This window comes from Heteronotia binoei, chromosome 7 (genome assembly GCF_032191835.1).
Source record: "Heteronotia binoei isolate CCM8104 ecotype False Entrance Well chromosome 7, APGP_CSIRO_Hbin_v1, whole genome shotgun sequence".
NCBI classification, from domain to species: Eukaryota; Metazoa; Chordata; class Lepidosauria; order Squamata; family Gekkonidae; genus Heteronotia; species Heteronotia binoei.
Genome location: NC_083229.1, coordinates 87,503,527 through 87,526,687, shown reverse-complemented (window position 1 = coordinate 87,526,687; position 23,161 = coordinate 87,503,527). Strand labels below are relative to the sequence as shown.

General features: G+C 41.6%; 1 protein-coding gene across 3 annotated transcripts in view; it reads right to left on the bottom strand.

The window, feature by feature from the left end:
- VAPA (VAMP associated protein A) overlaps positions 1 to 10,448 on the bottom strand; it is a 54,271-nt gene extending 43,823 nt beyond the window's left edge. For 2 of the 3 annotated variants that reach the window (XM_060244016.1, XM_060244017.1), the window contains exon 1: positions 9,851 to 10,156. In XM_060244016.1, coding sequence (XP_060099999.1) covers positions 9,851 to 9,926 — 76 coding nt within the window. In that variant the 5' untranslated portion in view covers positions 9,927 to 10,156. Of the gene's footprint in view, positions 1 to 9,850 lie in introns of all 3 variants that reach the window. The other variant, XM_060244018.1, reaches the window with a different exon arrangement.
- Between the last annotated feature and the right edge of the window lie 12,713 nt (positions 10,449 to 23,161).

The following is a 23,161-nucleotide window of genomic DNA, read 5'->3' as shown; positions in this document are numbered from 1 at the left end:
GCCGCCTGCTCCCTTCCCTTGGTCTGCCCTCTGCCGCGTTCCCAACCGGGCATGGGGTGTGCGCGTGTGGCAGCTGCCCCATTGCGGGGAGGTGGGTCACTGTCCCTTTAAGACAGCGCCCGGCTGAAACGCAGCCTGCTCTTCCAGCCACCACCTCTGCAGGTGCTCTTAATCTCTATCTCCGTTTTGCAGGTGGGACTCCAACAGAGGCTTCGGCATATGTCGCTCCACCGCCCCACCGACTCCCTCAGCTGTTTCTGCCTGCTCCTCTGAACAGAGCCCCACCCACAGCGAGATTGCCCAGCACGCACCAGGGAAACTGTTGCACTCTGTTCCAGAAAAACAAAGTCTGAACTGTGCCCTCTGTTGTCTCTCCTGCTTGGCATCTGCTGCACGTTCCCTGGGCAACCCCCCCCCCCTCTGGCAGTGGTCTCTCCGAGGGAATCCCTGGGCGGGCAGGCAGACGTGGTTTTGAAGGGGGGGGTCTATGAGCCGCCACACTGTCCTCGCCTGACTGGACAGGGGAGGGGAGTGCCGCCCCTTAGCCTGCCCGGGCTGACAGCCTACCCGAACCCACAGGGCTGTTGTGCGCAGGGCACTAAGGAGAGGCTGATGAAGTGGACTCAGAGTTCTGTGGCTGATGCACTCGCACTCTGAGTTCTGCGGCCCCTGGGGCAGGTGTTCCGTGCACATGGCAGGTGGCGTCAGGGCAACACAGAGGGTCTCTGGATGGGGGGTGTCCACTGCTGGGCTGCTCACTCCCAGACACTCATTCCAATCGCTGCCCATGACACTGAACTCCTGCACCTGGTACTTCCTGCTTGTCTGCTTGCCATTGGCAGAGTCTCTGACAGCGGGAGGGTGTGAGGGGATTGACAGCTTCTCCGTGGTCCCGTGCGGGCCTGTTTCGCCCCCACCTCCGCCTCGCCACCAAGCCAGGCTTCTCGTGCTCGCATGCCCAGCCTCACTCCTGTTCCCTCCCCATGTTGGTGAGACGTTTCTCCTTTGCCTTTGATGGTCTGCCCATCATTGGCTCCGTTCTCCGTTTGGGGGCAGGTTGGGGATGGCTATCAGCCTCTCTGGGGCCACCTCTCCCCATCCCTGAGTGTCATGAGCCGCGGTACATGCACCAGGACTGGCCAATGGGGGGGGGGTGCTGGCCCTCCCCTCTGGCCGCCTACTCCTCCCTTGCGTGCCTATGCCAGCGGTGTTGCCAAGGCAACCGTCTCTATCATGGCAAGCTACGCCTCTCCCCTTCCCACACTCCAGCGTGCTGAAGTCCTCAGGAAGTCTACTAGTGGTGCGGCAGCTACACCACGGCCGGCCGCCACTTATATCTGGATTGGGCTGCCTTTGTACATATGTATATATGAAATGGAACAGTCTGCTTGCCCCTGATATCTGTGTGATTTAGTTTGGTCCTATTGGGTGGAGCTCCTCTTTCAGTTTCCAGTTATGTATGTTAGCTGTAGTTATTGATTGTGGAACTTGTCTCCTTGCAAATAAATGGCTGATGTTTTGAGCCAGCTTGGACCTGAGAACGGATGCCTGAGTGAGTACTCTAACCTCGGAACCCACAGTCGAAGGGAGACATTACATGGAGAGCCACTGCTACTCTTAGTAGGCCGGGGGGGGGGAGAAATTTGCAATGCCCAACCATTTTGTTTTCCTAGGCTCAAAGTATTGTATATTTTTAGCATATATTTTTCATTTTTGCTGTGATCCTTGTAATTTTTCTTGATATTTTACTTTAAAAATTGCTTTGCCAAATCCCAGGATTTCTCCACCTTTCCATTTTAGGCAGGCATCTTTTAAAAGCAGGGGGAAGGGTTTGGGAGGTGTCAGATATCAAAGAGTTAAATAAACAAAATATCTCAAGGGTGCTACAGTTTTAAGTATGTTTGTATTTTGTTTTAAAAAATAACATATTTAATTGTGTTTCTCTGTGTCCTTTCTAAAGTTTATATCTCCACTACCTGGCATTACACTTTATGACACACATGGCCCGGCCTGACAAAGTTCCATTTATGTCAGATCACGCCATCCTAACAAATGAGTTGACACCCCTGGCCTAAACTGCCTGTTCAACCTCAAGCACTGCTTTAAAAATCTCATCAGGATTCTCCCATCATCCAGAATGTTCAAGCATTTATAAATGATTTCTTAGGAGGTTAATTTTTCAAGAAGTACTATTTTGCCTTTTACAGTCTTATGTTAGAGTCACAATCTTGCCATATATATAGTAACTTTAACAATCAAGTTCATTCCATTTTAAATTACTTTTCATCACCACTACTGTGAAGCAGAGCTTGACAAATCTCAGGGAGCCAGGTCACTAAGGCACCCCCAAAAAAATTCAATGTGATATCTAGCATTTCAGCAATGATTTTATTGTAGTGTCTCTCAATTAGAAGTACAACGCTTATTTCTCATTCCACATCAGCATTTTTTGGTTTTGCTGAATATGAAGTTCTTGTCATCATTTGTTTTTATGTTAACTTCACAGCATTGAACAGTGGTGTATGAATTCATTTCATATCCAGTTGCTTTCTATATTGATTCCAATATTCAATTAAAAGAAGCTTTAAAGTCAATAATGGAATTAAGAGAAAAAGAGAATTTAGGCTAGGGTTATGTGCTAGTTTTTTGTTGTAGCAATGACAGTCAGGGCTATCCCTATACTTATTCCAATTCCAAAAACCTTTTTTGGCATAACAATTTTTTTAAAAAAAGTAGCAGTACAAATCAGCCTATATGCCAACAAGGAGAAACAATCAAAGTACAATGATTTGTAACATTAAGTGTAGTAATAATAATAGGACAAAGTGATAAAAGTTTGGAACAGTAAAATCAAATATTATAGTAATTAAAATGGCTATAGTAAAAAGCTTAGCTATCCAAAGAGGATAGATACACCTTATTTCTCTCACACACTATTCCTGCCCTTTCCTCTTCCTTTTTTTCTTTCCACTTTTTCTGAGTACATTTGTCAGGAACTCTGCCACTTGCTCAGTAATATATTTATTCATATATAACGCTTTTGTCCTAGCTTTATTAAACTTACAACAAACTGTGAAGAGGTCAGGATTATGTTTTTGGTAGCAATATTTAGAAAATATGGTAGTTAATATACAGAACTCAGAAGATTGAAAAACTCGTCTTCCTAAATTTTTGGACTAACTTTTTGAGCAAAAAATAAATAAAAATGCCAGGGCCTATTATAAAGCATTCCTTGTCAGTGAAAAGCACGGTGTACAGATATGGTAAATAAACATTGAGATGACCCAACAAAAAACAATTTCCACAAATAAGCACTCTGTACTATAAAGGAACACAAGGCATTTGGTGTTGGGAATGATGCAGCCTGTTTAATCAACTGTTAAATGTTGTTGGTTTTTCCCCTTGAAATTAAACTATAAGGAAATTGATCTAACAGTCCAGATCCAAAATTCAAGACTGTATTGTTCAAAACATTCCCTGATAGGTGACTTATTTTAGCCTGGACTCCCTCCTCAATAGATTTGTTTCTGTAGCTTACTATGACATTTTTGCACTCTATTATTAGGCCTTTTGTAAGGTTAACATGAAATGCTGTGGAATTTATAGCACCTTAGAGACAAAATGGTTTGTTAGAGCTTGAATTACTATCTAAGGTATTGGCTTTATCGTCTATAGAAACTCCCAATATTTTTCTCAGCTTTCCAGTTTCAACTGAGTAGAAATATGAATAGCAACATGGAGTAATAGGAGAATTATTAGGTATTCAATTCATATCGCAATTCAAACTTATCACCCTCTCTACAACTCTACTGCTGGTTTATGTTTTACACAATAAGGCAAAGACTTCCATATTGCACACTGGAAACAAGAAATTTATTATCCTACTATAAAATAATGTACTTTATGTAATACAACAGTGAGGCTATAGCAATAACTTCTCCTACAGCCAATTATTTGCAATATTGTGTCTACACTGTTTATTAATGTGTTTTGGTAATGTATTAGCATATCATATCATTTTCATTTATAGTCTCATCCACAACTTAACAGTGCAAATACATGCAGATCTATTTTCCTTCATATAATATTCACATTTACAGTTTTATATATGGAACAGTATGTATTTTGACATCTTTTTGCTCTACCTGCAAATCTGAAAATCAAATCAAGGATCTGTGCACATGGAATTGGTATGCAAAAAGCAACCATTACATTTTAGCCACTTCAAAAAAAGGTTCACATTTCATCCAGAGATTTAATTGTTTATGTAAAACACAGATAACAAAATATACAACCAATCTGTAAAAATATTCCAACCCTGCCTACACCAAACACACATCACTGACCATTTTTGGCAACTCATCTTAAAGGCAGAGGGATGGGTTTAATGGTGAGCTATTTTTACTCTTAAGTACAACCTTCTCACTTTGCAGTAGTATGTATCATTAGCAACAGCAATTCAGTGTGTGAACTATACTTCTGAATGATAAAACTGAGTTAATACAATTTTAACAGTCACACAAAAAAAATCTCATTCACATATGAAATAAAAATGAAAGATTCTCCTGCTATAATACACATAACTACAAATAAATTTGTCTAAAGGGCTCTATGAAAGACCAATTTTTATGTTCCAAGACTTTCAGATGGAGCCAACAGTTAGGATATGGCAAATACACTTCTGTTAAATTACACAAAATATGACATATCTTCATTGTAGGGACATTATATAAGTACCGAAAAAGATTCAACTGTTGATCTTTAACGTGCTCATTATTAATAAATAAGTATATGCTAATCTCCAATGGTTGCTTATGGAGTCTTAAATCCTTAGAGAAAGGCAAAAAGTTGTAATAAATGGCTTTCTATTAGGACAGACTACTGGTCCATCTAACTCAGTATTGTCTACTCTAATCCACAGTGGCCTTCTATGATTAGGTGCCAGGCACAATTAGATCTTTCCCACTGAGAAAGTTTAACAACATTTTGAGGACTCCACACTGATATGATTGATTCCGTCTCACCATTTCTAATACAACACATATATGTGCAGATTTGCACTGAATATCAGTCATTAATGACTCTTTGTACAAAAGCTTATTGTAACTGAATGCCATATTTAAGAGAGACAAACACAAATATATATTACAAAAGTCACATTAAAAGTTTTAAGGTGATGCCAGTAAGCTACATAAAAAAGGGTAAAGGTAGTCCCCTGTGCAAGCTCTGAGTACTTACCGACCCAGACATCACATCACAATGTTTTCATGGCAGACTTTTTACAGAGCAGCTTGCCATTGCCTTCACCAGCCATCTACACTTTACCTCCCGCAAGCTGGATACTCATTTTACCCACCTTAAAAGGATGGAAGGCTGAGTAAACCTTGAGCTGGCTACCTGAACCCAGCTTCTGCCAGGATCAAACTCAGATCATGAACAGAGCTTGGACTGTAGTACTGCAGCTTACCACTATGCCCCATGGAGCTCAAGCTACATAAACCATGCCTCAAAGATAATGCATGATATAGGAAGATATTTTTGCATAAATTGTCCACTTGTTGTTCAAGAACATTCAAAGCTAACTCTGAGCTTATGGTTAAAATGCTCAAGTCTGCCATCAACATCCAAAGTCAACGAAGGTGACTCATTTATCTCTGCTACTCAAACAGCTAACCACAAAACACCTTACAATCCAAAGTTACTCAAATGTCATTGATTTTAGTCATCTTGCAGTACAATAACTCTGTACAGGATCGCATTGACAATCTTATTTTTAACAATAATATAATTGCTTCTAGGTTGTTTTGGTATGTTAATAACAAGATTCTGTCACAATGTTCATGTTTTAAACACATGACTGGCCCAAAGACATCACTTATATTCAAAGAAGGCAAATATTAGAAAAAGTTACCTTAGCTGAAGCTTCTAAAGAATTGTTTTTCATTTACTGTCGAATTTACATAAATCGAATAAAATAAACTGTACCTCCTACTAAAAATTCATACTACTACAGAATTACACACCAAAGAATGTATTAATAAACTTGACTGCCATGCCCACTGATGTACTCTGGAAAACAGCTTGTATTAAATGCAAGAACTGTAATTCTTGATTTAAGGTAAAGAACATGTTTACCATTAACATTTATTGGCCAATAATACCATAATCTTTCTGTTAGTTTATCATATTAAAAATGATGCTGGATTGGCACACCTCTTGACTTTCCTCATTTCAAATGCTTGTAAGCTGCTACCTCAAGGGCAGGCTAGTAACACAAAATTATTGTAATTCCTGTAGCAGCTATATCCTGATTCTAAAGGTTCACATGAGTGTCTATTAGCAATATCAATGTACGGTCACATTTTCAGATGCTGCACTCCCTATACTTGGCCTTAAGCACTTATTTGTAAGGAAAGCCTATTATAATACTATGGCAAAAATCACCTTATCCAGGTTCCGGATGAGACAGTGATCAGACCTTTACAAAGAAGCTTAGATATCATTATAATTGATATCTTACACATATTCAGGTGATGACTACAAATTCTCATACAAATGCCAGTGAGATCCAGGAACATGTAATTTAGCAGGTTTACATGTCAGTTCACTAACCTTGCTTTACAAACACTGTAATATTACCTTGTCAAGCGTACTAATGGAGAAGGGGGAAGTTATATATACCAACCTGAGTTCTTTGGGAAAGGGTGGAATAAAAATGTACTAAAATAATAAGGAAGTAAACATTCTGATTTATCACAATATTTTTTATTAAAATGTTTATATCCTGCCTTTCTTCTTGGTTTAAAGCAGCTTAGTCTACTTGCACTATCCAGGGAGGCTCAGGGCAGCATACAGAGGTTTCCACTCATCACTTCATCCTCATAGCCATCCTGTCAAGATAAGTTAGGCTAAGAAAGAGTACAGAGTCAGCCTATAATCGTCATGGCTGAGTGGGGAATTTGAACCTGTACAGAACTAGGTCTCTTGGAAGTAAATTATCACTAAATCAAGAAGGCAATAATTTAACTTTAAAATTATACTACATGGACCCACTACATGGATTTTTGTTTAACACCTAAGAAAAGCTCTGTTGGATTAGACCAGTGGTCCATCTATTCCAGCATCTTGTTTCAAACAGCAGCCAACCAGTTACTCTGGAGATCCAACAAAGATGGATCAGAGGCCAATTCCCCCCCTCATTTTGCCTCCTAGCACTGGGTTTCAGATGTATACTGTCTCTAAATATGGAGATCACTATGACTAATTACCATTAATAGACCTAGCCTCTATGAATCTGCCTAACCCCATTTTAAAACCATCTGTGCTTGTGGCCATTAATACATTTATTATAAAATTTATATGCTGCCTCTCCGGAAACCTGTTCAACGCAGCTTACAATCACTGACAGCACATTCCACAATTTAATTACTTATTGAGTAAAGCAGTATTTTCGTTTGTCTGTTCCAATTGCCCATCAACTTTACTGGATGTCCTCAAGTTCTTGTATTATGAAAAAGATATTAGCTGTCTTTTCTAAAAAAAAACCTAGACACTTCAGGCTTTCCTCACAGGAAAGGTACTCCAACCCCTTGATCATCTTGTTTACCTTCTTCTGTACTTTTTCCAGCTCTGCAATTTCCTTTTTGAGAGAGTGACCACACCAGGCCAAATCCAATGAGCCAAAACCTGAGCACTTCTGAAGTGTCAAGTACAGTCCTTTCCCAGCTCTGCTACCTGAGAGCTTATAGCTGAAGATGCCAGTGATTAAACTGGGGCCTTTATCCATGCAAAAGCAGATGCTTTATAACTGAACTGTTTAAGAACAGTATATTAGAACCAATGTCTGGGAGCAGCATAACTTTATTGCATATATTCTACAAAAACAAAGTTTCATTGAACTAAAGAGAAATAAAGCAGTACACACTACAGAAACAGCATGTTCTACACTTCTATTCAGTCTGGTGAAAACCAATGTAAAGAAAAATGTAGCTAACTAATAGCCCTATGACCTGCTATCTTTGAAACTGATCTTTAAAACAGCATTCATTTCAATGTTTGTCAATTCCTTGCCTTTAATAAAAAAATTTACTGGATAACTGTGTCAAGTACTGCAAAAAACCCTGTTGCAGAATTCACACCAACATATCTATGCACACTACAGTGAAGTAAGCCTCAGAGAGTTCAGTAAGAATTACTTTGAGTGTCCACAAACATCTCCCAATCTCAGTAACAAAGTTGCCTTCTGAAAACCAAACAATCATTCAAGCTTTTTAATTGTTTGATTCTAAAATGTTTCCACAATATATACACAAAATGCATTCTGAATGAAGAGTTTCACTGTTAACAACAGGTAGACTATTCTACCCCTCCTCTTTATCTAGAATTGGTACTAAGAGATTTTAATAAATAGGTCCCCTAATTTAGATTTGGCCACTTCTTGGATTTCACATTAAAGTCACAAATAACTCTGACATTCTTTCATTTGACAGTCCATTGTTTTGAAAGCTCTTGATAGGAACAGCATTTCTAATTGTTACCGTTTAAAGTTCACTATCTTTAACCCAGCCATTCTCTCAAAGCAAAGCAAACTTCCATTTCAAGTGAGCAACTGAATCAGTAGTAGAAACAGTTTCTAAAGCCATTCACTGAACATAGAACTTAGTTAAGGTAGAACTGCACACGTTTTGTTTTGTAGCAATACCTTTCAAGAGTTTTGGCTATTCCTGGAACACCATTATAATTTCATAGCCATCACTGCAGCTTGGGGGGGGGGGAGGAGAATGACTAGATGACCCTGGCAGTTTATTGCATGAAAGGCCTATTTCAAAAGTGGATACATAAATCAAAGCACAGCTCATCCACATTATCTCAGGATTCTACAATGGTTTTCCAAAGCAGTTAAGACTCTTTTAATTATTCAAGTCACAATAATAATACCGTGTCATTCAGCAAACAGAGTCTCTAGTCTCCAGTCAGTCGCTATACACCTTTACACTAACTCATAAATGACACTGCACAGGGCGTTGGTGCAAGAATACCACCACCCTACCACAGGTACAGCTCAACGGAGACCAGGCAAGCTCTGGGGTCAGATGTCGTGTTAATGGGGGGGGGGGGACTTATTCGGGAAACGGAGAGGCCGGGCCTGAGAACTCGGGAAGTGTGAGTGGTTTTCCCCTCATCTTACACAGAAGGTACACCAAGAAAAGGCCATCCGCATTCAGAGCCTCGTCAATCCTCACAGCGAAAAGGCGGCGAAAGAGGATGTCAGGGAAGGGGCTAAAGCTCTCCCCTTAAATTCCGTTCCTGTTGCTGCCTCACCCCACGGCAAATGAACGGGGGGGGGGTGGATTTTCACTGAAGGGCCCGGCTAGGGAAGCGCGCCGTAACGGGCTGCAGAAGAACCTGGAGGGGTGGGATTGCTGGCGATGCCCGAGGCCGGCTCCCTTCTCCTTCTCAGGGCCGGAGGGGAGCGAGAACCACCAGGAAAGGCTCACCGCCGCTCCTTCTCTCTACCGCACACCGACCGGGAAAGGGGGGGGGGGCAAAAGGAGAGCAGAGAGGAGGGAAGAGAGCAAGATGGCGACGGCGACGCCTCGTCCCGTTCACCGACTCGAACCTCCTCCCAATCCAGTCTCTGGATCCGGCACAGACTAGTCCCAGACCGCCCGCCTAGGCCCAAGGACAGGCCCTCTCCTTCCTCGTTCCCGTCTACTCGGGGGACCGGGATGAACAGCGCCGAAGCCCCGATCAGCCCTCTGCCTTCCCTCCCTCCCTCCTCCCCCCCGCATTGCCCTTCTTTGGCATTCATTCCTCCTCCCCCCCCCCCCGGTTGATATTTCTACAGCACCTTTGAATTTGAGGTCGGTGGGCGGATCGAGTACCAGGATCTGTTCGTGCTTGGCCAGAGCCCCGGCGGCCGCCATCGTTGTTCACCCGTTCGCTCAGTCCTGGCGATGAGAAGACACTCCGGCCGGGGAAGAAAGGAAAGCGGACAAGTAGTAGGGGAGAAAAAAGAAGCAGCAGCAGCGCCCGCAGCAGCCTCCTCTTCGTTCCCACAAGGCGCGCACGCGCAAGGACAGATGGGGGCGCGCGCGCGTCCCTCGCCTTTATTCTCTACCCCCTTCCCCGCCTTCTCCAGCGAGGACTGCCTCGTTCAACACCCCACGCGGCTGCCCAGCGCACTGCGACCAACGCCGACTCTGACGCGAGCACCCGCACGTCGGCCTATGGGGGCGCGCGCGCACCACTACCGCGTCGACTCTCAGTCCCCGTCAGCCTCCTCTCCCATTTCGTACGTCGGTTGACAGCTTGCTAGACACGGGGCTCCTTTCACACTGAGCAAGGGGAGGTGTCGAGAGTGCGGGAAGTGAGGGGAGGAGAAAGAAAACCGGAAGGGAAAATGGCCTCAAAATATAGGCTCTTCCAACGTAATAGAAAAGCTGATTGGGAGTCCCAGCAGGTTAGACGATTTCGAGCTTCCGTGAGAGCCCTGGGACATTGCATGCTGGGAAATGTAGTCTCCAAAGCAATAAGCATGAGCTTTTGATCCCGGCAGCTGCGGATGAAACAGGTTTGTTCCTTTGCCGAGGGAACCTCTGGAGCTCTAGGCACCTTCTACTTGCTTCGCGAGTTCTCTTTAGTGCACTTACTGCTTACAATGAAATGGTGCTCCCGGTGCGAAACTCTGATCAAATATCAAAATTAATTTTATTCAGCAAGAGGCTGGCCGCGTTTCATGCGGAGGTCCCTTTTAGTTACCATGCTTAGTAGCCGTTGACGGACCTGTTCTCCTTATCAATCTGTCTAGTACCTTTTTAAAGTCATCTGTGATCCATCCATTACCATATGAGGAGAGACCTTGCCCCCTTTTTCTTTTGTTTTTACATTGTATCCTTATATCCTAAATTGCCTTCAGCCCCTGCTGGGGAGCAAAGTGGCATATAAATGCATAAATAAAGTGTGAGGCCATTTTTAAGTATAAACACATTTATTGTACTTCATTTATCTTTGCCTTTCTTTAAAACTCAAGGAATATCACAGTTATAAAAGGCCATGCAATAAAGACAGTATAGTATGAACAATGCAAAACCGAATCACACAAAGAACATGGAACAGCATAATACATTACATTAACTGGATTTCACAATACTGAACTAAAAGACAGTATATATTCAGTGAGCACTGCAGTCCAAGAGGGAGGAAAAGGCAACATGCTTTCACAAACTATTAAAATTAAAATCCTTATTACCCATATAGAATTGCCTTCTTGTGGAATTCCATTTTACTACATCACAATTCTCTTTGTACAAATGCTGTCCTGATAGGGTTGCCAATCCCCAGATGGGGCAGGGGATCCCCCGGTTTGAAGGCCCTCCCCCCCCCCCGCTTCAGGGTCGTCAGAAAGCGGGGGGGGGGAGGGGAGGGAAATGTCTGCTGGGAACTCTTACTCCCTATGGAGATTTATTCCCATAGAAAATCATGGAGAATTGATCTGCGGGTATCTGGGGCTCTGGTGGGGCTGTTTTTCGGGGTAGAGGCACCAAAATTTCAGTATAGCATCTAGTGCCTCTCCCCAAAATACCCCCCAAGTTTCAAAAAGATTGGACCAAGGGGTCCAATTCTATGAGCCTCAAAAGAAGGTACCCCTGTCCTTCATTATTTCCTATGGAAGGAAGGAAATGAAAAGGTGATGGCCGGAACGTCCTTTAAATGTGATGGCCGGAACTACCTTTGGAGTTCAATGATGCTTGCCACAGCCTTGATCTTGGCTCCACCCCTAATGTCTCCTGGCTCCACCCCCAAAGTCCCCAGATATTTCTTGAATTGGACTTGGCAACCCTATGTCCTGAACTGTTCTGTTTTATACATTCTGCAAAACTAAACAATTATTATGGGAGCTTTAACCTCATCAGACAGGCCATTCCATCAGGTGGAGGGCACCACAGAGAACGTTTGAATAGTCTGTTGCTTTACCCTTTTGCAGAATGGCACCTTCAGGAGGCTTTGCTCAGATCAACAAAGCTGTTTCAGTGGAACATATTAAAAAGAGAGAGTCCTGTAGATAAGTGGGTCCTAGTCTATGAAGGGATTTGGAGGTAATAACCAGCACCTTGAACTGAACTTGGGGAACTGGCAACCTGTGGAGTGACTGGACTGCAAAACAGGAGTCTGGTTTCTGTCAAAAATCAAGTATTCGAAATGAATATTAACTGATCAACTTTAAACATCAGATACATGCTTAGAATGTCCAGTCAATATTATCGAGCTCAGGTTCTTGAAATTGCAAGGAATTGTGAAGATCTGGTAGAAGGAGATATGAAAGACTGAGCCCAGAAAAGCTGCTGCCAATCTGAGTCAGTACTGACCTTTGACCAATTGGTTTAATGCAATATACAGTAGTGTATGTTTCATTGTTCATTGCCAGTTTTTTGTTAATACTTTTGCAGAGCTGAAAAATAATTTTGCAATGATGTTTCTTTAATTTAAAATTAGGAGAAAAATATTATTCAGGTAATATATTACGGGCCAGAAATGTGTTTATTTATCTTTATATTTTAGTTTATTGCTAATATATTTAGTTGTTTGCAACTGGCACTATACCTTGAAATACTATTCTTGCATTTTTATCTGAGATGATTTATTAAATATTTATTTCCTTTTCAGCCAGTAAAAAGCTTGTATAGTTTTATGGATGGAATCTCTGACAGTCTTCCAGTGAATTATTTATGTAGCCACTGTGTGGGTGATACTAATGAGAACTTGCTAGATTGGAACTTGCAACTGATACATGGTATGTGACATTTTGAACTCTTTCTTCCATCAAACCTTATATAGTTTTGTAATTCCTTGAAACAAACATTAAGAATATAATCAACGTTAAGAAGTAATTGTGTTTCCTTATGCTTCATATTTTACCATAGTTAGTTGTTTCTCATAATGTTGTCAGGTCCCTACAGAACAGGAACATTGTTCAGATGCAGCTTCTCTCTTCAGTATAGATTAATGAGGAAAAATGTCAGACAATACTTTCTCTCCCAGGCTTTTGATCAAAAATCTTTATGACTTCATCTTCTGCCATCCCTCTGAGCCTTTCTTCTGTAAGGCTTTTATGACCTTTCAATGTGAGCCGCCCTGAACATGCTTTGGCGAGGAGGGCGGGATATAAGTCGAATAAATAAATACCAACATATAAGTTATGCAGCTTCTATCTCTCCCCCTCCTAAAAGCACTTTATCCATACATAATATAATTTGAATATCTGATTTGAAAATATAAATGGAAAATTAAATCAGTACAGTATAAGCCTGGTTTATAGAAGCCAGCCTCATAAAATTGTCTTCAGAGCATGCAAGGCCATCTCAGTGTTCCCATACTCATGTTTGAATGTGCTTGTTATGAACAAGGAAAGGAAATGCCTGAAGCTGAGCTTGCAACTTTAATTTTTAGGAAAATGCAAAATTTAGGGAAATTATATATCACAATTTTGGTAGATCATGTAAATATGTAATTGATTTAAGTTGAGCTTTGAAGTAAGTACTTAAACTATTTCATATGATATATAACAGAGACCTCAGAAATCAAAGTCATGTGTAAAGTGACACTCCTAGTTAAAGGAAAGTGGACCACTAGTGCATACTTTTTTGTAGTATGAAGTGTTTATGGTTCAGGCATATTCCTCTTATTGAAATCTTTTTATCAAAAAGTACAATTTTATTTTGGAATACTAAAGAACAAAGTGGTTCTTCTATCACCATCTTGTCATTGATTCTATGATAGCACAATTGTTACCTTTGTAATGGCCACTATTTTACTTATATTGCAACTGCGATTATCTTAGCAAAATATTTTAAACTCGGTTTTTTTCACTTTTTGGAAATTAATAATAAAGTATTAATTTCATAAGCAGCATATAATAATAATAATACTTTTTATTTGTATCCCGCCCTCCCCGCCAGGGCAGGCTCAGGGCGGCTCACAGCATAGGAATACAATATACAGCAACAGTTATAATTATAAAATCATCATTAAAACAATTTACAAGTTATATTAAAATTAACATTATGGTGCTATAAACATTAGGTCTTCAGTAAGGTTCAGTAGCTAAAAACATAGCCAGCGGCACTTTCTTGGCTTGGCATTAGGTGAAGGCTATTTTGAAGAGTTAGGTCTTACAGGCCCTATGGAATTGATCTAAACATCGTAGGGCCCGCACCTCTTCTGGGAGTTGATTCCACAGCAGTGGAGCTGCAATGGAGAAGGCCTAGGGTTGCCAATCCCCAGGTGGGGGTAGGGTGGCCATAATGTCTGAAGGCCAGCCAGGGACACCTTTTGGGGGGGAAGGTAGGGGTGCCGCCGGAAACAGGAAGTGACGTCACTCCCGGTGACGTCATGCCACCGCCGGAAACAGGAAGTGACATCACTTCCTGTGACATCATTTCCCCCACGCCGCCTGCCAGAAACAGGAAGTGACATCACTTCCTGTGACATCATTTCCCCCAAATGGCACTGCCGGAAACAGGAAGTGACTTCACAGCACTTCCTGTGACGTCCCCAAAAATCCCCCAAATATCACCGCCGGAAACACCAAGGTTATTTATAGAGAGGGAAAGGGGGAAGTAAAGTTAAATGAAACTCTTTTTTTACTTTTTTCAAAGTGAGAAGACTAGAGAGAACGGGTTCCATGCTGAGAAGCCAGTCAGATTCCAGTGAGATTCCAGTGAGATTCCAGTAAGACTGTGCTGCATAATGCAGCCTATTTATTTTGTCCTGTTTGCTCTGTTGGCTCTATCTGCGCCACCTTCATCACTTTCGGGGTGTGGATCCCCCAGTGGGGTGGTCTCCCGACTCCCTCTGCCGGCTGTTTCTGATAGCCCTGCGCCCCCTCTTTCATTTGATATGTGTCCCGTGCGGGTGCCACCCTCCCGCCGGGAGATGCCGCAAAATGAGCCCCCTTGAGGCTTATGGCGGCAGGGCTCGGGGGAAGCGAGCTAGACTGCTGTTCTTTTGAGGGGTTATAGAGTGTTTCGAGCCTGTCCCTGTGGCATCGGTCCCATCGTTGTGGGGCCCAGCGGCACGCCGAAGCAGCCTGTCACTAATAACACAGGTCGAGATGCAGGACAGGAACCCGGAAGTGACCGACAGGCTGCTTCAGCGTGCCGCTGGTCGGCGCTGGTCACTTGAGGCCCTCCAGGGTCTCTGGAGGGCCTCCAGCGACCAGCGCCGGCCTCTCCGCCGCCTCCCCGGCCTCCTCCACCGCCGCCGGGCCCCGCGTGCTGGCGGGGAAGGCGGCGAGTGAGGGAGGGAGCGTCCCTGTGCGCGGCCTACCGCCTCCGGGGCTGGCTAAACCGGGACCTCTAATGGTCCCGGTATAGCCAGCCCGGGAGGCGGGAATAGGGGGCCAGAACCGGGACATTCCCGGGTGCCCGGGACGGTCTGGCCACCCTAGGTGGGGGCAGGGGATCCCCCAGTTTGGAGGCCCTCCCCCCGCTTCAGGGTCATCAGAAAGCGGGGGGAGGGGAGGGAAATGTCTGCTGGGAACTCTATTATTCCCTATGGAGATTTATTCCCATAGAAAATCATGGAGAATTGATCTGCAGGTATCTGGGGCTCGGGGGAGCTGTTTTTTGGGGTAGAGGCACCAAATTTTCTGTATAGCATCTAGTGCCTCTCCCCAAAATACTCCCCAAGTTTCAAAAAGATTGGACCAGGGGGTCCGATTCTATGAGCCCCAAAAGAAGGTGCCCCTATCCTTCATGATTTCCTATGGAAGGAAGGAATTGAAAAGGTGTGCCGTCCCTTTAAATGTGATGGCCAGAACTCCCTTTGGAGTTTAGTTATGCTTGTCACAGCCTTGATCTTGGCTCCACCCTTAATGTCTCCTGGCTCCACCCCCAAAGTCTCTTGGTTCCACCCCCAAACTCCCCAGATATTTCTTGAATTGGACTTGGCAACCCTAAGAAGGCCCGATCCCGGGTGGTCTTCAATCTGGCCTCCATTGGCCCAGGGATATTCAGCTGGTTCTTTCCAGCTGACTTCAGCGCTCTCTGGGGCTCATATGGGGAGAGACGGTCCCTCAGGTAGGCAGGTCCTCAGCCATATAGGGCTTTAAAGGTAATAACCAGCACTTTGTAACGAACTCGGTATACCACTGGCAGCCAGTGCAGTCCGCGCAGCCCTGGCTATATGTGCTCCCATCTTGGGAGCCCCAACAGCAGCCTAGCTGCCACGTTCTGCACCAGCTGCAGCCGCCGAGTTCGGCACAAGGGCAGCCCCATGTAGAGGGCGTTGCAGTAATCCAGTCTCGAGGTGACCGTAGCATGGATCACCGTTGCTAGGTCCCAGCGCTCCAGGAAGGGGGCCAACTGCTTCGCTCGTCGAAGATGAAAAAACGCGGACTTGGCAGTGGCCGCTATCTGTGCCTCCATTGATAATTATATATATATATATATATATATATATATATATATATATATATATATATATATATATATATATATATATATATATATATATAATATATATTTACTTACCCTTTATTACAATTATCATTTTTTAAATTGTGCCTAACAACCTAACCATGCAATTTTAAACAGTTAAAACACTTTTAGCCCATTGACCTAAATGGACTTAAAAATGTGTAATTTTGGCATCGCCAAAGACACTATATATTACTTACTTGAGAGCCAGTTTGGTGTAGTGGTTAAGTGCGCAGACTTGTATCTGGGAGAACTGGGTTTGATTCCTCATTCCTCCACTTGCAGCTGCTGGAATGGCCTTGGGCCAGACATAGCTCTCACAGAGCTGTGCTTGAAAGGGCAGCTTCTGTGAGGGTTGTCTCAGCCCCACCTACCTCACAGTATGTCTGTTGTGGGGGAGGGAGATAAAGGAGATTGTCAGCCGCTCTGAGATTCAGAGTGGAGGGCGGGGTATAAATCCAATATCATCTTCTTCCTCCCAGTTTTGACATTAATCCTATCGTTATAATTGTGCAACATTAATTTAGAATAATCTAGACTATGTAACTTGTACTTATCCTTTCCCTTTCCACAGAAGCAGTAAGTGAATACCAGTCAATTACAACCTTATCTTCACAGGCTCCTTGCTTTGTATTTACTTGTTGTAATACATAATTAACGTATTGCATCTCCTGCTCTATAAATGGATTAAGAATTCCTCTTCTTAATTAAATTCAAGCATTGTGCATAATGTCCGATTTGGATTTATGAAGGTAAGAGACCTATACTATTATGCCTGAAATGTAACAACTTTAAACTGTTGCGTCCTTGAAGAATTTGTCTTTTGCTTCAGAATGGCACTCCAAAATTTCTGCAGCTAACCCATTGCTTACAAGATTTCTGCCACTAGAATAGGGTTGCCAGGTCCGACTCAAGAAATAGCTGGGAATTTTGGGGGTGGAGCAAGGAGACTTTGGGATGGAGCCAGGAGCAAAGGTATGAGAAGTACTATTGAACTCCAAAGGGAGTTCTGGCAATCACATTTAAAGGGACCATACACCCGTTAAATGCCTTCCCTCTATTTGGAAATAATGAGGGATAGGGGCACCTTCTTCTGGGGCTCATAGAATTGGACCCCCTGGTGCAATCTTTTTGAAACTTGGGGAGTGTTTTGAGGAGAGATACTGGATGTCATGCTGAAAATTTGGTTCCTCTACCTCAAAACCCACCCTCCCAGAGCCCCAAATACCCAGCTATCAATTCCCCATTATATCCTATGGGAATAGGTCTCCATAGGGTATTATGGAGTGCCTAGCAGACATTTCCCTCCCCACCCAAGCTTTCTGATATTCCTGAAGTGGGGAGAGGGCCTCCAAACCAGGGGATCCCCTGCTCCCACCTGGGGATTGGCAGCCATATACTAGAAATTGTGTGTGTTGCATCTTATACCAGAGGCTTCCAAATTGTGGGCTCTCTTGCAATTAGGTCATAAGGGCAGGAAGAAAGATGAGGAGCTAGGTGAGCTGGGAGAGAAGGTTCAATGGCTGATTTGGATTTGTCATTGCATAATGTATGAAATGGCATGAAATACAGACAATTGCTCAGTAATGCTATTGTTTCCCAAACTGCCTCTCCTAATAAATGGTTTAAATGTTTTAAATGTATTAATTATTTTAACTGTTTATATGCTTAAATCTTATTTATGTGAGATTCGATGTTGTGAGCCGCCCTGAGCCACTTGCTGGGAAGAGCGGGATATAAATCATAAAATAGATAGATAGATAGATAGATAGATAGATAGATAGATAGATAGATAGATAGATAGATAGATAGATAGATAGATAGATAGATAGATAGATAGATAGATAGATAGAAAGAATGGGGAATCTAACTTAAGAGAGAGTTGGCAGCAGGGGCAAACAGACAAGATCTTTGGACCTATGTATACTAAGGTTGATTTCAAGAGGAAAACTCAATAACTAAGGCCAATTTAAAAGGAAAAATAGTTGCTTTATTTGAGTAATATTGACAAAACATACGCACACAGAAAAGAGCAATCAAATACTACATCCAATCAAGACTACAGGGAAATGAGTGAGTTCAGAGTCATATAGGATTTTTAGGGCATAGTCACCATAGATGTCCATGAAGGGGATTGTGATGGCCAGTGTTCTGTAGGGAAGGAAGAGGACACAAGCTGTATGGTTGAGGGTGAGCGCTGCAAATTGTCTTGGGAGTCAGAGTCTTGGAATCACTGTGCAAGAATTCACATGTTTTACACCCTATTTTGAGAAGGGTCTTTAGAGTGCAGGTGCAGACACTTACACAAAGAGAAAGGTTACTCCTATGCTCCAATATTCCATTGGCAAGCCTGAAGAAATCATAAACCTGTCTACCAGTGGAGAGATTTGCATTTATTTATGCTACAAGAGGGTAAAAGTCTTGGAGGTGAAAAGGACAGGAGCTTGTCAGGGCAGAAATTTTATAGCTCAAGGGAGTATGTCTGGGACTGAACTTACCAGGGAGTGTGGAGGGGTTAAATATAGCATTTGGCATGTCAACTGTGAAGTCTTTTTGTCATGTTGCTTCTCAGAACCCATGTTTTTCAGGTTACCCATCTTAGGTACCTAATTAGGTGCTCTGTGTTGTTCTGTAGGTAAAGTTGCATATAAACTCAAGCATTCTAGATGTCTTCCATTATGGGGCATGTGGGGGCTGTTACACTATGTATGAATGTTAAACATGAAAAATAAATTATAAATTTATTTAGTGTTAACTGTGAAATACCTGTGTTTTATACAGTGGAGATAAAAAATAGCATGGTGTTAAGTTTGTGAGTAAGGCAAAAAGTACAATAAATTGAGAAGCAGGTACCACTTCAAGAAATGTAAAAACTGCTGACATATGTAGTTAAGTATCAGAAGACCAAACCAGAATATACTGAGCTTCTTTACTTATATTTCTTCTTCTTCTTTTCTTTGTCTTTCTTTTCTTTCTTTACTTGAGCTAGTCATGATCTATGCCTTATAGTAATATGGAAATATTTTATATACATAATATTCAGTCAGACGTGCATTCACTAATATCCCATAATACATTTTTTTAACTTTATCACAGTATATGTTTAATTTAACTGGTTGACATTTCAATACAGAAGTTATTTTCACAACTCTGTATCTCCATAAATCTTTACCTTTCTCCATGTAAATATACATTTTGCATACTTAGCATGTTTGATCCATCTCGTTTTCATATGCTGCTTAGGTTCAGCTCGTATTTGGCTTGTAGTTGACAGGTGGTTTCCTCCTTAAAACAATCACAGTCAGAGGAATGGGCAAGCTGTAAGCTTACCTGAGGTGCAGGCCTCATGCCAAAGATGGAGGTAAATGTGGCTCTTTTGGTTGATAGTAATTGTAATTGTGGCTTTCTGTGAGCCACAGAGTGAGTACCACTGCTTTAAGGCATTTTAATGGCATGCTAAATATGTAACTAATCTGTACCATACTTTAATATATATGTTAAATTTAAAATACGGAGATGGGAGACTGTACTTATTTCCTGGTCAAGATGCAAGAACTTTTTACCATTTTAAGTACTGCCAATGATAGTGGATCATTCAGTTAATTCTGACAATGAAGGATCTGCCATTAGATCCTATGTATGTTTCCCCTGAAATAAAACTCAAGAGTTCAGTAAGTACATAACATTGTACTTACTAGCTTTCAAAATGGAATTTGGACATGCTATTACTTCTTGCTATTTTATTTCAAAGTACAGAAGGAATGGTAGCTATTGTTTTGCTGTGGTTCATATCTGAATAAAGTTCAAATTGTCATTTGTTCTAATGCATATTTGGTTTTATGCAAAAAGGTGAAAGAACCAGACTCTAACCTGTTTAATGGATTTCTTTTGCTCAAAGACTTCAGCAACTATGAATGTTTTCCATGATAGGATTTAGTCACTTTCATTTTTGTTATACAAAAAAGACCAAGAATCACAAAAATTAAGAATATTTATTAGTATAGCTCAATATAGAATAAAAATAATTCTTTTAGGCACAAACCATGTTTGTGATCATGCAATTCAAATATAGAACAAATGTATTAACAGAGTGTAACATTCCATACACGTGTCAATGGGTCCAGCCCAGTCACAGCCCTTTTATAAACAATGTAGAGCAATAGTACTTAGTACAAAATATTACACTGACATTTAATTACTGGTTTAAGTTTAAGCATTTAAGGCAGGGTAAGACAATCTGTACTCAGTATACTATATATCTTAAACAGAAGCCAGAGTGTACAAAAGGCACTGAAAAGCTATCAAAGCTGATTAGAAAAATGAAACAAGATAACAGTTATATTTAACACTTTTGCTTGTATTACAATTAAACACTCTAAACCTATCTGATGGTGCCTGGGGAATGGATCTATTGACTTAGCTGGGAGAAAAGGTATGATTCTGTCAATTGCTGGTACGAGTGGTTCATTATTTCATTTTAACATTTTTGAGTGGCTACTATATGACATTCAAGTGAATTCCCCCCACTAAATTTTAAAGATCCTATGGGGAACTGATCTCAGAAAAAGTACACACATGTAGCTCATTTCTCTTCCCCTAGTGTTATATTTTGGCAGTGGAATAGATGCCATTTGCAGGGAATCACCATGCAAAACTTTTAAAGTTGTCCTGCCCAGGGGTGGAATTCTACCAGGAGCTCCTTTGCATATCAGTCCAACCCCCTGATGTAGCCAATCCTCCAAGAGCTTACAAGTCTCTTTTTTGTAAGTTCTTGAAGGACTGGCAATATCGGGTGTGTGGCCTAATATGCAAAGGAGCTCCTGCCAGAATTCTACCCCTGGTCCTGCCAAACAGCTCCAATTTTTGGCTGAGAGGGAAAGAAATGATGTTAATTTCCTGCTCAGTCAATGTAACTTACACACACCCTGTCCATAGGTTAGTGCTTGTATACTGTTGCTGGATATATTCTTCAGTGCATTAGGGATATGTGCACCGGCAACCCTACCTGAGATTGGGGCATGATGATGGAGAAAGGGTTCCACCCTCTAGAAGGTGGTCTGTTTAGGCTTCTAGAATGTCCTCACAAGGACATTCCATGTTACAAATAAATATACTTCCACAAATAAATTTCTCTTCTACTAGCATTAGTTTTCAGCCTGAATAATTTTAAAATTGAAAAATAATCCTTATTGCAAGCTTAATAGCATATAACACAAGGCAATCATATGTCAAATTGGAACTAAATCCCACTGAGTTAAATGGGACATTTGTTGCTATTATGACTGTAGCATGCTTATGCTCAAGGCTACAGTAAACAGCTTCATACACTTAGGTGCATAAGCTATCTTTAAGAAGTCCATGTGCAGACTATGAGTTCATGTTGTCAGGACTATGCTGATGTTTGTGTTCTTAAATATAAGAGGAGACAAGTATATGTAGTCAGTATATCAACGGAGACTTTATATTTTCATGTTTCTTTTTAAAAAATGCAACTATTTTATGTGATTCCAGGAACATTATATCCATTGCTAACTAAAGAATAATACCCTTAAACCATGATGAAACTGAAATATAGCTAATATACTGAATTTGCAAATTATGCTTTAGCCTTGTTAGTCCTTGTTCCAGTTAAAACAGTCTAGGAGACACAACTCTTGGTAGGTAGTCAAGGCAAAACTTTTGTATTATGATCAGATAGTATTTGCTATAGATGCAAGTGGTTTCCTCTTATTGTTCTCTGATCCAGCCAAAGAACATAGCCAAAGCACTATTAAAATCTGAATATAACTAATAGTTTCCCAGGTACTGGAAATCTGACATTGATGAAAGAGTGAACATTGATGAAAGAGTGGTCACTCACAGCCAGTAACCCCAGAGCACTATTACAAAGCTACCATCCTTAAACCAGCAGTCATGTAGTCTATTACAAGCAGCATTATACTGCCATGATGTATTGTATTTTACCACCAATATAAATCCTTGAGGGTCTTCTCTTTAGTTAAATAGCAAACCCCTTCCAAAACATGTGGTAGAGTTATAATGAAACTGATTCTGCCACCCATCAAGTCACCTTCAATGAAATAATTGATCACTGTGGCTCTGCTGCTCTAGAAACTTAAATATACATAGATGTAGATTCTTGAGAATTCAGAGAAACTGGAAAATAACACCATGAATGAAATGTCCTAAATCCAGGTTCACAATTCAGGGCAGCTTCCAACCAAATACAACTCAACTCTTGTTTCTACTATTACCTTTATGCAGGCAAAAGGTGGGTAACTCCTGTTAAGCTGGGACCTGTTGTTCCTATAAAATTCATAGCTATGACCTGTGTTAAATCCAAAGCTGGTACATGCTCAATTATGGGGGAAATTACAGTAGGGTAGCTTTCTTTCTTGTAAGCCACAGGACAGTAATTTTAATCTCAGGATATCTTAGCAGTTTTTAATAATATTATGACCTCAGAATTAAAAAGCGACTACAGAAAATTAAGCATCTGGTTTACACATCTGCATTCCACTGGATCCTTTTTATTTTCATGAGACTTCAGCACATAGAAAAAGGGTTGGGGCAGTCAATAACATTCACACATTTCTACAAACATAACTGTATTTAAAAGCCCACATAGGTGATCATTTTACAAGTTTTCTGGAACCACATAGGGCTACCACTAAGTTAACATG